General features: G+C 37.8%; 1 protein-coding gene across 3 annotated transcripts in view; it reads right to left on the bottom strand.

Moving 5' to 3' along the window:
• The window catches only part of LOC110513232, a 122,658-nt gene that overhangs the window by 100,180 nt on the left and 7,244 nt on the right, over window positions 1-15,234 (bottom strand). For all 3 annotated transcript variants that reach the window (XR_005034308.1, XM_036934330.1, XM_036934329.1), the window contains exons 4-6: window positions 14,092-14,181; window positions 7,409-7,498; window positions 5,896-5,985 (exon numbers count right to left, since the gene is read on the bottom strand). Coding sequence is in view for 2 of the 3 variants with exons in the window: in XM_036934330.1 (XP_036790225.1) it covers window positions 5,896-5,985; window positions 7,409-7,498; window positions 14,092-14,181 (270 nt within the window). In the remaining variant the exon portion in view is untranslated. The remainder of the gene's footprint in view (window positions 1-5,895; window positions 5,986-7,408; window positions 7,499-14,091; window positions 14,182-15,234) is intronic.

Raw genomic sequence — 15,234 nt, 5'->3', positions numbered from 1 at the left:
CTAGTAATATAGTCCTATTCCATATCACTAGTAATATAGTCCTATTCCAGTCCATATCACTAGTAATATAGTCCTATTCCAGTCCATATCACTAGTAATACAGTCCTATTCCAGTCCATATCACTAGTAATATAGTCCTATTCCAGTCTATATCACTAGTAATACAGTCCTATTCCAGTCCATATCACTAGTAATACAGTCCTATTCCAGTCCATATCACTAGTAATATAGTCCTATTCCAGTCCAGATCACTAGTAATACAGTCCTATTCCAGTCCATATCACTAGTAATATAGTCCTATTCCAGTCTATATCACTAGTAATACAGTCCTATTCCAGTCCATATCACTAGTAATATAGTCCTATTCCATATCACTAGTAATATAGTCCTATTCCAGTCCAGATCACTAGTAATACAGTCCTATTCCAGTCCATATCACTAGTAATATAGTCCTATTCCAGTCCATATCACTAGGAATACAGTCCTATTCCAGTCCATATCACTAGTAATATAGTCCTATTCCATATCACTAGTAATATAGTAATATTCCAGTCCATATTAGCAATGTAGTCCTATTCCGGTCCATATCACTAGTAATATAGTCCTATTCCAGTCCATATCACTAGTAATACAGTCCTATTCCAGTCCATATCACTAGTAATATAGTCCTATTCCATATCACTAGTAATATAGTCCTATTCCAGTCTATATCACTAGTAATATAGTCCTATTCCAGTCCATATTTATAGTAATATAGTCCTATTCCAGTCCATATCACTAGTAATAGTCTATTCCAGTCCATGTTACTAGTAATATAGTCCTATTCCAGTCCATATCACTAGTAATATATTCCTATTACAGTCCTTATCACTAGTAATATAGTCATTTTACAGTCCACATCACTAGCAATATAGTCCTATTCCAGTCCATATCACTAGTAATACAGTCCTATTCCAGTCCATATCACTAGTAATATATTCCTATTACAGTCCTTATCACTAGTAATATAGTCATGTTACAGTCAACATCACTAGCAATATAGTCCTATTCCAGTCTTATCACTAGTAATATAGTCCTATTCCAGTCCATATCACCAGTAAAATAGAACAATTCCAGTCCATATCACTAGTAATATAGTCCTATTCCAGTCCATATCACTAGTAATACAGTTCTATTCCAGTCCACATCACTAGTAATATAGTCATATTCCATATCACTAGTAATATAGTCCTATTCCAGTCCATATCACTAGTAATACAGTCCTATTCCAGTCCATATCACTAGTAATATAGTCCTATTCCATATCACTAGTAATATAGTCCTATTCCAGTCCATATCACTAGTAATATAGTCCTATTCCAGTCCATATTTGTAATATAGTCCTATTCCAGTCCATATCACTAGTAATACAGTCCTAGTCCAGTCCATATCACTAGTAATATAGTCCTATTCCATATCACTAATAATATAGTCCTATTCCAGTCTATATCACTAGGAATTCAGTCCTATTCCAGTCCATATCACTAGTAATATAGTCCTATTCCATATCACTAGTAATATAGTCCTATTCCAGTCTATATCACTAGTAATACAGTCCTATTCCAGTCCATATCACTAGTAATATAGTCCTATTCCATATCACTAGTAATATAGTCCTATTCCAGTCCATATCACTAGGAATTCAGTCCTATTCCAGTCCATATCACTAGTAATATAGTCCTATTCCATATCACTAGTAATATAGTCCTATTCCAGTCCATATCACTATTAATATAGTCCTATTCCAGTCCATATCACTAGTAATATAGTCCTATTCCAGTCCATATTACTAGTAATAGAGTCTTATTCCAGTCCATATTAATAGTAAAATAGTCCTATTCCAGTCCATATCACTAGTAATATAGTCCTATTCCAGTCCATATCACTAGTAATATAGTCCTATTCCAGTCCATATCACTAGTAATATAGTCTATTCCAGTCCATATCACTAGTAATATAGTCCTATTCCAGTCCATGTCACTAGTAATATAGTCCTATTCCAGTCCATATTTATAGTAAAATAGTCATATTCCAGTCCATATCACTAGTAATATAGTCCTTTTCCAGTCCATATCACTAGTAATATAGTCCTATTCCAGTCCATATCACCAGTAAAATAGAACAATTCCAGTCCATATCACTAGTAATATAGTCCTATTCCAGTCCATATCACTAGTAATACAGTTCTATTCCAGTCCACATCACTAGTAATATAGTCATATTCCATATCACTAGTAATATAGTCCTATTCCAGTCCATATCACTAGTAATACAGTCCTATTCCAGTCCATATCACTAGTAATATAGTCCTATTCCATATCACTAGTAATATAGTCCTATTCCAGTCCATATCACTAGTAATATAGTCCTATTCCAGTCCATATTTGTAATATAGTCCTATTCCAGTCCATATCACTAGTAATACAGTCCTAGTCCAGTCCATATCACTAGTAATATAGTCCTATTCCATATCACTAATAATATAGTCCTATTCCAGTCTATATCACTAGGAATTCAGTCCTATTCCAGTCCATATCACTAGTAATATAGTCCTATTCCATATCACTAGTAATATAGTCCTATTCCAGTCTATATCACTAGTAATACAGTCCTATTCCAGTCCATATCACTAGTAATATAGTCCTATTCCATATCACTAGTAATATAGTCCTATTCCAGTCCATATCACTAGGAATTCAGTCCTATTCCAGTCCATATCACTAGTAATATAGTCCTATTCCATATCACTAGTAATATAGTCCTATTCCAGTCCATATCACTATTAATATAGTCCTATTCCAGTCCATATCACTAGTAATATAGTCCTATTCCAGTCCATATTACTAGTAATAGAGTCTTATTCCAGTCCATATTAATAGTAAAATAGTCCTATTCCAGTCCATATCACTAGTAATATAGTCCTATTCCAGTCCATATCACTAGTAATATAGTCCTATTCCAGTCCATATCACTAGTAATATAGTCTATTCCAGTCCATATCACTAGTAATATAGTCCTATTCCAGTCCATGTCACTAGTAATATAGTCCTATTCCAGTCCATATTTATAGTAAAATAGTCATATTCCAGTCCATATCACTAGTAATATAGTCCTTTTCCAGTCCATATCACTAGTAATATAGTCCTATTCCAGTCCATATCACTAGTAATATAGTCCTATTCCAGTCCATATCACTAGTAATATAGTCATATTCCATATCACTAGTAATATAGTCCTATTCCAGTCCATGTCACTAGTAATATAGTCCTATTCCAGTCCATATCACTAGTAATATAGTATATTCCAGTCCATATCACTAGTAATATAGTCCTATTCCAGTCCATATCACTAGTAATATAGTCCTATTCCAGTCCATATCACTAGTAATATAGTCCTATTCCAGTCCATGTTACTAGTAATATAGTCATATTCCAGTCCATATCACTAGTAATATAGTCCTATTCCAGTCCATGTTACTAGTAATACAGTCCTATTCCAGTCCATATCACTAGTAATATAGTCCTATTCCATATCACTAGTAATATAGTCCTATTCCAGTCCATATTTATAGTAATATAGTCCTATTCCAGTCCATATCACCAGTAATATAGTCTATTCCAGTCCATATCACCAGTAATATAGTCTATTCCAGTCCATATCACTAGTAATATAGTCCTATTCCAGTCCATGTCACTAGTAATACAGTCCTATTCCAGTCCATATCACTAGTAATATAGTCCTATTCCAGTCCATATCACTAGTAATATAGTCCTATTCCAGTCCATATCACTAGTAATACAGTCCTATTCCAGTCCAGATCACTAGTAATATATTCCTATTACAGTCCTTATCACTAGTAATATAGTCCTATTCCAGTCCATATCACTAGTAATATAGTCATTTTACAGTCCACATCACTAGCAATATAGTCCTATTCCAGTCTTATCACTAGTAATATAGTCCTATTCCAGTCCATATCACTAGTAATATAGTGCTATTCCAGTCCATATCACTAGTAATAAAGTCCTATTCCAGTCCATATTACTAGTAATATAGTCTTATTCCAGTCCATATCACTAGTAATATAGTCCTATTCCATATCACTAATAATATAGTCCTATTCCGGTCCATATCACTAGTAATATAGTCCTATTCCAGTCCATATCACTAGTAATATAGTCCTATTCCAGTCCATATCACTAGTAATATAGTCCTATTCCAGTCCATATCACTAGTAAAATATTCCTATTCCATATCACTAGTAATATAGTCCTATTCCATATCACTAATAATATAGTCCTATTCCAGTCCATATTACTAATAAAATATTCCTATTCCATATCACTAGTAATATAGTCCTATTCCAGTCCATATCACTAGTAAAATATTCCTATTCCATATCACTAGTAATATAGTCCTATTCCATACCACTAGAAATATAGTCCTATTCCATATCACTAGTAAATAGTCCTATTCCAGTCAATATCACTAGTAATATATTCCTATTCCATATCACTAATAATATATTCCATTTCATATCACTAATAATATAGTCCTATTCCAGTCAATATCACTAGTAATATAGTCCTATTCCAGTCCATAACACTAGTAATATAGTCCGATTCCAGTCCATATCACTAGTAATACAGTCCTATTCCAGTCCATATCACTAGTAATATAGTCCTATTCTAGTCCATATCACTAGTAATATAGTCCTATTCCAGTCCATATCACTAGTAATACAGTCCTATTCCAGTCCATATCACTAGTAATATAGTCCTATTCCAGTCCATATCACTAGTAATATAGTCCTATTCCAGTCCATATCACTAGTAATAGTGCTATTCCATATCACTAGTAATATAGTCCTACTCCAGTCCATATCACTAGTAATAGTGCTATTCCATATCACTAGTAATATAGTGCTATTCCATATCACTAGTAATATAGTCCTATTCCAGTCCATATCACTAGTAATATAGTCCTATTCCAGTCCATATCACTAGTAATAGTGCTATTCCATATCACTAGTAATATAGTCCTACTCTAGTCCATATCACTAATAATATAGTCCAATTACAGTCCATATCACTAGTAATATAGTGCTATTCCATATCACTAGTAATATAGTCCTATTCCAGTCCATATCACCAGTAATATAGTCCTATTCCAGTCCATATCACTAGTACACACATCTGAAGTGGTTCTCTGTAAGTAGACTGGCTGTCAGCTCACTGTACACAATGTTTTAGAGAAATGTGGTTGCTGTTTTAAAGACTATTATAAAGGAGCTAACCTACAAGATTTACAGGAATGTAGAAGTTGTTTTAAGAACTGAATATACAGGAGCTAACCTACAAGATTTACAGGAATGTGGAAGCTGTTTTAAAGACTATTATACAGGAGCTAACCTGCTAGATTTACAGGAATGTGGAAGCTGTTTTAAAGACTATTATACAGGAGCTAACCTGCTAGATTTACAGGAATGTGGAAGCTGTTTTAAATACTACAATACAGAAAGCTAACCTACTAGATTTACAGGAATGTGGAAGCTGTTTTAAAGACTATTATACAGGAACTAACCTGCTAGATTTACAGGAATGTGGAAGCTGTTTTAAAGACTATAATACAGAAAGCTAACCTACTAGATTTACAGGAATGTGGAAGCTGTTTTAAAGACTATTATACATGAGCTAACCTGCTAGATTTACAGGAATGTGGAAGCTGTTTTAAAGACTATAATACAGAAAGCTAACCTACTAGATTTACAGGAATGTGGAAGCTGTTTTAAAGTACTGACTATACAGGGGCTAACCTACAAGATTTACAGGAATGTGGAAGCTGTTCTTCACTTACCTGGCATCTTTTCCAAAAAAAATGGGCCTGTCCATGGACCAATCACTCTTCATGGACAGACACGGAGACCCCACCCTCTCCTGATTACCACTGTGGAAAGATCAAGGAGGGTTTAGTCATTGTGTGAATATGCAGAATGAAATACCTATCTTTCATGTTGACTGTTTGGATATACATCTAATAACAGTTAGTGAGATGATATCGTCCTACTATAGTCCACATCACTAGTAATATAGTCCTACTATAGTCCACATCACTAGTAATATAGTCCTATTCCATATCGCTAGTAATATAGTCCTATTCCAGTCCATATCACTATTAATAGTGCTATTCCATATCACTAGTAATATAGTCCTACTCCAGTCCATATCACTAATATTATAGTCCAATTCCAGTCCATATCACTAGTAATATAGTTCTATTCCATATCACTAGTAATATAGTCCTATTCCAGTCCATATCACCAGTAATATAGTCCTATTCCAGTCCATATCACTAGTACACACATCTGAAGTGGTTCTCTGTAAGTAGACTGGCTGTCAGCTCACTGTACACAATGTGGTAGAGAAATGTGGTTGCTGTTTTAAAGACTATTATAAAGGAGCTAACCTACAAGATTTACAGGAATGTGGAAGCTGTTTTAAAGACTATTATACAGGAGCTAACCTGCTAGATTTACAGGAATGTGGAAGCTGTTTTAAAGACTATTATACAGGAGCTAACCTGCTAGATTTACAGGAATGTGGAAGCTGTTTTAAATACTACAATACAGAAAGCTAACCTACTAGATTTACAGGAATGTGGAAGCTGTTTTAAAGACTATTATACAGGAACTAACCTGCTAGATTTACAGGAATGTGGAAGCTGTTTTAAAGACTATAATACAGAAAGCTAACCTACTAGATTTACAGGAATGTGGAAGCTGTTTTAAAGACTATTATACAGGAGCTAACCTGCTAGATTTACAGGAATGTGGAAGCTGTTTTAAAGACTATAATACAGAAAGCTAACCTACTAGATTTACAGGAATGTGGAAGCTGTTTTAAAGACTATTATACAGGAGCTAACCTGCTAGATTTACAGGAATGTGGAAGCTGTTTTAAAGAGTATAATACAGAAAGCTAACCTACTAGATTTACAGGAATGTGGAAGCTGTTTTAAAGACTATTATACAGGAGCTAACCTGCTAGATTTACAGGAATGTGGAAGCTGTTTTAAAGACTATTATACAGGAGCTAACCTACTAGATTTACAGGAATGTGGAAGCTGTTTTAAAGACTATAATACAGAAAGCTAACCTACTAGATTTACAGGAATGTGGAAGCTGTTTTAAAGACTATTATACAGGAGCTAACCTGCTAGATTTACAGGAATGTGGAAGCTGTTTTAAAGACTATAATACAGAAAGCTAACCTACTAGATTTACAGGAATGTGGAAGCTGTTTTAAAGTACTGACTATACAGGGGCTAACCTACAAGATTTACAGGAATGTGGAAGCTGTTCTTCACTTACCTGGCATCTTTTCCCAAAAAAATGGGCCTGTCCATGGACCAATCACTCTTCATGGACAGACACGGAGACCCCACCCTCTCCTGATTACCACTGTGGAAAGATCAAGGAGGGTTTAGTCATTGTGTGAATATGCAGAATGAAATACCTATCTTTCATGTTGACTGTTTGGATACACATCTAACAACAGTTAGTGAGATGATATAGTCCTATTCCAGTCCATATCACTAGTAATATAGTCCTATTCCAGTCCATATCACTAGTAATATAGTCCTATTCCAGTCCATATCACTAGTAATATAGTCCTATTACAGTCCATATCACTAGTAATATAGTCCTCTTCCAGTCCATATCACTAGTAATATAGTCCTATTCCAGTCCATATCACTAGTAATATAGTCCTCTTCCAGTCCATATCACTAGTAATATAGTCCTATTACAGTCCATATCACTAGTAATATAGTCCTATTACAGTCCACATCACTAGTAATATAGTCCTATTACAGTCCATATCACTAGTAATATAGTCCTATTCCAGTCCATATCACTAGTAATATAGTCCTATTCCAGTCCATATCACTAGTAATATAGTCCTCTTCCAGTCCATATCACTAGTAATATAGTCCTATTACAGTCCACATCACTAGTCCTATTACAGTCCATATCACTAGTAATATAGTCCTATTACAGTCCACATCACTAGTCCTATTACAGTCCATATCACTAGTAATATAGTCCTATTACAGTCCATATCACTAGTAATATAGTCCTATTCCATATCACTAGTAATATAGTCCTATTCCAGTCCATATCACTAGTAATATAGTCCTATTCCATATCACTAGTAATATAGTCCTATTCCAGTCCATATCACTAGTAATATAGTCCTCTTCCAGTCCATATCACTAGTAATATAGCCCTATTCCAGTCCATATCACTAGTAATATAGTCCTCTTCCAGTCCATATCACTAGTAATATAGTCCTATTACAGTCCACATCACTAGTACTATAGTCCTATTCCATATCACTAGTAATATAGTCCTATTACAGTCCACATCACTAGTAATATAGAACCAGTCCAGTCCATAAGAGTAATATAGTCCTATTCCAGTCCATATCACTAGTAATATAGTCCTATTCCAGTCCATATCACTAGTAATATAGTCCTATTCCAGTCCATATCACTAGTAATATAGTCCTATTCCATATCACTAGTAATATAGTCCTGTTCCAGTCCATATCACTAGTAATATAGTCCTATTCCATATCACCAGTAATATAGTCCTATTCCATATCACTAGTAATATAGTCCTATTCCAGTCAATATCACTAGTAATATAGTCCTGTTCCAGTCCATATCACTAGTAATATAGTCCTATTCCAGTCCATATCACTAGTAATATAGTCCTATTCCATATCACCAGTAATATAGTCCTATTCCAGTTCATATCACTAGTAATATAGTCCTATTCCAGTTCATATCACTAGTAATATAGTCCTATTCCAGTCCATATCACTAGTAATATAGAACCAGTCCAGTCCATATGAGTAATATAGTCCTATTCCAGTCCATATCACTAGTAATATAGTCCTCTTCCAGTCCATATCACTAGTAATATAGTCCTATTCCATATCACTAGTAATATAGTCCTATTCCAGTCCACATCACTAGTAATATAGTCCTATTACAGTCCATATCACTAGTAATATAGTCCTATTCCAGTCCATATCACTAGTAATATAGTCCTATTCCAGTCCATATCACTAGTAATATAGTCCTATTCCAGTCCATTTCCAGTCCATATCACTAGTAATATAGTCCTATTCCAGTCCATATCACTAGTAATATAGTCCTATTCCAGTCCATATCACTAGTAATATAGTCCTATTCCAGTCCATTTCCAGTCCATATCACTAGTAATATAGTCCTATTCCAGTCCATATCACTAGTAATATAGTCCTATTCCAGTCCATATCACTAGTAATATAGTCCTATTCCAGTCCATTTCCAGTCCATATCACTAGTAATATAGTCCTATTCCAGTCCATATCACTAGTAATATAGTCCTATTCCAGTCCATATCACTAGTAATATAGTCCTATTCCAGTCCATATCACTAGTAATATAGCCCTATTCCAGTCCATATCACTAGTAATATAGTCGAATTCCAGTCCATATCACTGGCTGATACTTTCGGTGCCGACAGAGATGGCCGCCTCGCTTCGCGTTCCTAGGAAACTATGCAGTTTTTTGTTTTTTTACGTGTTATTTCTTACATTGGTACCCCAGGTCATCTTAGGTTTCATTACATACAGTTGAGAAGAACTACTGAACATTAGAGCAGCGTCAACTCACCATCAGTACGACCAAGAATATGACTTTCGCGAAGCCCAGGACAACGGAATCGATCCCAGCCGGCGACCCAAAAAAACGACTTCGTAAAAGGGGGAAACGGAGCGGTCTTCTGGTCAGACTCCGGAGACGGGCACATCGTGCACCACTCCCTAGCATTCTTCTCGCCAATGTCCAGTCTCTTGACAACAAGGTTGATGAAATCCGAGCAAGGGTAGCATTCCAGAGGGACATCAGAGACTGCAACGTTCTTTGCTTCACGGAAACATGGCTCACTGGAGAGACGCTATCGGAGTCGGTGCAGCCAGCTGGATTCTCCACGCATCGCGCAGACAGAAACAAACATCTTTCTGGTAAGAAGAGGGGCGGGGGCGTATGCTTCATGGTTAACTTGACGTGGTGTGATCATAACAACATACAGGAACTCAAGACCTTCTGTTCACCTGATTTAGAATTCCTCACAATCAAATGTCGACCGCATTATCTACCAAGGGAATTCTCTTCGATTATAATCACAGCCGTATATATCCCCCCCCCAAGCAGACACATCGATTGCGTCAGACAACAACATTGACGAATACGCTGATTCAGTGAGAGTTCATTAGAACGTGCGTTGAAGATGTCGTTCCCATAGCAACGATTAAAACATTCCCAAACCAGAAACCGTGGATTGATGGCAGCATTCGCGTGAAACTGAAAGCCCGAACCACTGCTTTTGATCAGGGCAAGGTGACCGGAAACATGACCGAATACAAACAGTGTAACTATTCCCTCCGCAAGGCAATCAAACAAGCTAAGCGTCAGTATAGACAAAGTAGAATCTCAATTCAACGGCTCAGACACAAGAGGTGTGTGGCAGGGTCTACAGTCAATCACGGATTACAAAAGAAAACCAGCCCCGTCACGGACCAGGATGTCTTGCTCCCAGGCAGACTAAATAACTTTTTTGCCTGCTTTGAGGACAATACAGTGCCACTGACACGGCCCGCAACTAAAACATGCAGACTCTCCTTCACTGCAGCCGACGTGAGGAAAACATTTAAACGTGTCAACCCTCGCAAGGCTGCAGGCCCAGACGGCATCCTCAGCCGCGCCCTCAGAGCATGCGCAGACCAGCTGGCTGGTGTGTTTACGAACATATTCAATCAATCCCTATCCCAGTCTGTTGTTCCCACATGCTTCAAGAGGGCCACTATTGTTCCTGTTCCCAAGAAAGCTAAGGTAACTGAGCTAGCACTCACTTCCGTCATCATGAAGTGCTTTGAGAGACTAGTCAAGGACCATATCACCTCCACCCTACCTGACACCCTAGACCCACTCCAATTTGCTTACCGCCCAAATAGGTCCACAGACGATGCAATCTCAACCACACTGCACACTGCCCTAACCCATCTGGACAAGAGGAATACCTATGTGAGAATGCTGTTCATCGACTACAGCTCGGCATTTAACACCATAGTGCCCTCCAAGCTCGTCATCAAGCTCGAGACCCTAGGTCTCGACCCCGCCCTGTGCAACTGGGTACTGGACTTCCTGACGGGCCGCCCCCAGGTGGTGAGGGTAGGTAACAACATCTCCACCCCGCTGATCCTCAACACTGGGGCACCACAAGGGTGCGTTCTGAGCCCTCTCCTGTACTCCCTGTTCACCCACGACTGCGTGGCCACGCACGCCTCCAACTCAATCATCAAGTTTGCGGACGACACAACAGTGGTAGGCTTGCTTACCAACAACGACGAGACGGCCTACAGGGAGGAGGTGAGGGCCCTCGGAGTGTGGTGTCAGGAAAATAACCTCACACTCAACGTCAACAAAACTAAGGAGATGATTGTGGACTTCAGGAAACAGCATCCACATCGATGGAACAGTAGTGGAGAGGGTAGTAAGTTTTAAGTTCCTCGGCGTACACATCACAGACAAACTGAATTGGTCCACCCACACAGACAGCATCGCGAAGAAGGCGCAGCTGCGCCTCTTCAACCTCAGGAGGCTGAAGAAATTCGGCTTGTCACCAAAAGCACTCACAAACTTCTACAGATGCACAATCGAGAGCATCCTTGTCGGGATGTATCACCGCCTGGTACGGCAACTGCTCCGCCCACAACCGTAAGGCTCTCCAGAGGGTAGTGAGGTCTGCACAACGCATCACCGGGGGCAAACTACCTGCCCTCCAGGACACCTACACCACCCGATGTCACAGGAAGGCCATAAAGATCATCAAGGACAACAACCAACCGAGCCACTGCCTGTTCACCCCGCTATCATCCAGAAGGCGAGGTCAGTACAGGTGCATCAAAGCTGGGACAGAGAGACTGAAAAACAGCTTCTATCTCAAGGCCATCAGACTGTTAAACAGCCACCACTAACATTGAGTGGCTGCTGCCAACACACTGACTCAACTCCAGCCACTTTAATAGTGGGAATTGATGGGAAATTATGTAAAATATATCACTAGCCACTTTAAACAATGCTACCTAATATAATGTTTACATACCCTACATTATTCATCTCATATGTATATGTGTATACTGTACTCTATATCATCTACTGCATCATTATGTAATACATGTATCACTAGCCACTTTAAACTATGCCACTTTGTTTACATACTCATCTCATATGTATATACTGCACTCAATACCATCTACTGTATCTTGCCTATGCCGCTCTGTACCATCACTCATTCATATATCTTTATGTACATATTCTTTATCACCTTACACGTGTGTCTATAAGGTAGTAGTTTTGGAATTGCTAGCTAGATTACTTGTTGGTTATTACTCCATTGTCAGAACTAGAAGCACAAGCATTTCGCTACACTCGCATTAACATCTGCTAAACATGTGTATGTGACGAATTAAATTTGATTTGATTTATCTCTAGTAATAAAGGTCTATTCCAGTCCATATCACTAGTAATATAGTCCTATTCCATATCACTAGTAGTATAGTCCATTTCCAGTCCATATTAGTAATATAGTCCTATTCCAGTCCATAATATAGTCCTATTCCAGTCCACATCACTAGTAATATAGTCCTATTCCAGTCCATATCACTAGTAATATAGAACTATTCCAGTCCATAATATAGTCCTATTCCAGTCCATATCACTAGTAATATAGTCCTATTCCATATCACTAGTAATATAGTCCTATTCCAGTCCATAATATAGTCCTATTCCAGTCCATATCACTAGTAATATAGTCCTATTCCATATCACTAGTAATATAGTCCTATTCCATATCACTAGTAATATAGTCCTATTCCAGTCCATAATATAGTCCTATTCCAGTCCATATCACTAGTAATATAGTCCTATTCCATATCACTAGTAATATAGTCCTATTCCAGTCCATATCACTAGTAATATAGTCCTATTCCAGTCCACATCACTAGTAATATAGTCCTATTCCAGTCCATATCACTAGTAATATAGTCCTGTTCTGTGCTTCTACACCTGCATTGCTTGCTGTTTGGGGTTTTAGGCTGGGTTAGTGTACAGCTGTCATGTATTGTCATATTATGTCTTGTTCCTGTTCTTTCTCTTCACCCTGTCTCCCTCTGCTGGTCGTATTAGGTTACCTTCTCTTCCCCTCCTTCCCCCAGCTGTTCCTTATCTTCTCTAACTACCTCGTTCACCCTTTTCCCACCTGTTCCCTTTTTTCCCTCTGATTAGGTCTCTATTTCTCTCTCTGTTCCTGCTTCTGTCTTTGTCAGATTCTCGTTTGAGTTTCTCATGCCAGAACCAAACTATCGTCTTGTTTGCTTCAACCTTGTCCTGTCCTGTCGGAATCTGCCTGTTCATCTGAGGCTACGTGTGATCAGGTACCTCTGTCCTCTACAACCCAGCTATTCTCCTCTGCTGCTAGAAGGGGAACTCTTCTGTGATATTCAGAAGGACTTTATGTTTCATTTGTCGCCCTCTCTGCGGGTTGTTTATTTTGCCATCATATACATTTGAAGAGGATCTATGTCTTACCTGTGTTTCGACATTAAAGAACTCTGTTTTTGTTAAACCGCTTTTGGGTCCTCACTCACGTGCATAACAACAGCACTTTGAGATATCAGCTGATGTACGAAGGGCTATATAAATACATTTGATTTGATTTGATATTCCAGTAAATATAACTAGTAATATAGTGGTACTCTGTCAGTAGACTGGCTGTCAGCTCACTGTACACAAAATGGTAGAGAAATGTGGTTGCTGTTTAAAGACTATTATACAGGGGCTAACCTAAAAGATTTACAGGAAGGTGGAAGCTGTTTTAAGAACTGGCTATACAGGGGCTAACCTTGAAGATTTACAGGAATGTGGAAGCTGTTGTTCTCTTACCTGGCATCTTTTCCAAACATAATGGGCCTGTCCATGGAACGATCACTCTTCATGGATAGACACGGTGACCCCACCCTCTCCTGATTACTACTGTGGAAAGATCAAGGAGGGTTTAGTCAATGTGTGAATATGCAGAATGAAATACCTATCTTTCATGTTGACTGTTTGGATACACATCTAACAACAGTTAGTGAGATAATATAGTCCTATTCCAGTCCATATCACTAGTAATATAGTCCTATTCCAGTCCATATCACTAGTAATATAGTCCTATTCCAGTCCATATCACTAGTAATATAGTCCTATTCCAGTCCACATCACTAGTAATATAGAACTATTCCAGTCCATATCACTAGTAATATAGTCCTAATCCAGTCCATATCACTAGTAATATAGTCCTATTACAGTCCACATCACTGGTCCTATTCCAGTCCATATCACTAGTAATATAGTCCTATTCCAGTCCATATCACTAGTAATATAGTCCTATTCCAGTCCACATCACTAGTAATATAGAACTATTCCAGTCCATATCACTAGTAATATAGTCCTAATCCAGTCCATATCACTAGTAATATAGTCCTATTACAGTCCACATCACTGGTCCTATTCCAGTCCATATCACTAGTAATATAGTCCTACTATAGTCCACATCACTAGTACTATAGTCCTATTCCAGTCCATATCACTAGTAATATAGTCCTATTCCATATCACTAGTAATATAGTCCTATTCCATATCACTAGTAATATAGTCCTATTCCATATCACTAGTAATATAGTCCTATTCCATATCACTAGTAATATAGTCCTATTCCAGTCCATATCACTAGTAATATAGTCCTATTCCATATCACTAGTAATATAGTCCTCTTCCAGTCCATATCACTAGTAATATAGTCCTATTCCATATCACTAGTAATATAGTCCTCTTCCAGTCCATATCACTAGTAATATAGTCCTATTCCATATCACTAGTAATATAGTCCTAATCCAGTCCATATCACTAATAATATAGTCCAATACAGGCCAATTCCGGCTCTGTACCAGTACCCCCTATATATAGCCTCCACATTGACTCTGTACCGGTACCCCCTGTATATAGCCCCTGTATATAGCCTCCACATGGACTCTGTACCGGTAA

This window comes from Oncorhynchus mykiss, chromosome 10 (assembly GCF_013265735.2).
Source record: "Oncorhynchus mykiss isolate Arlee chromosome 10, USDA_OmykA_1.1, whole genome shotgun sequence".
NCBI lineage: Eukaryota > Metazoa > Chordata > Actinopteri > Salmoniformes > Salmonidae > Oncorhynchus > Oncorhynchus mykiss.
This window is presented reverse-complemented; position numbering and strand designations above follow the sequence as displayed.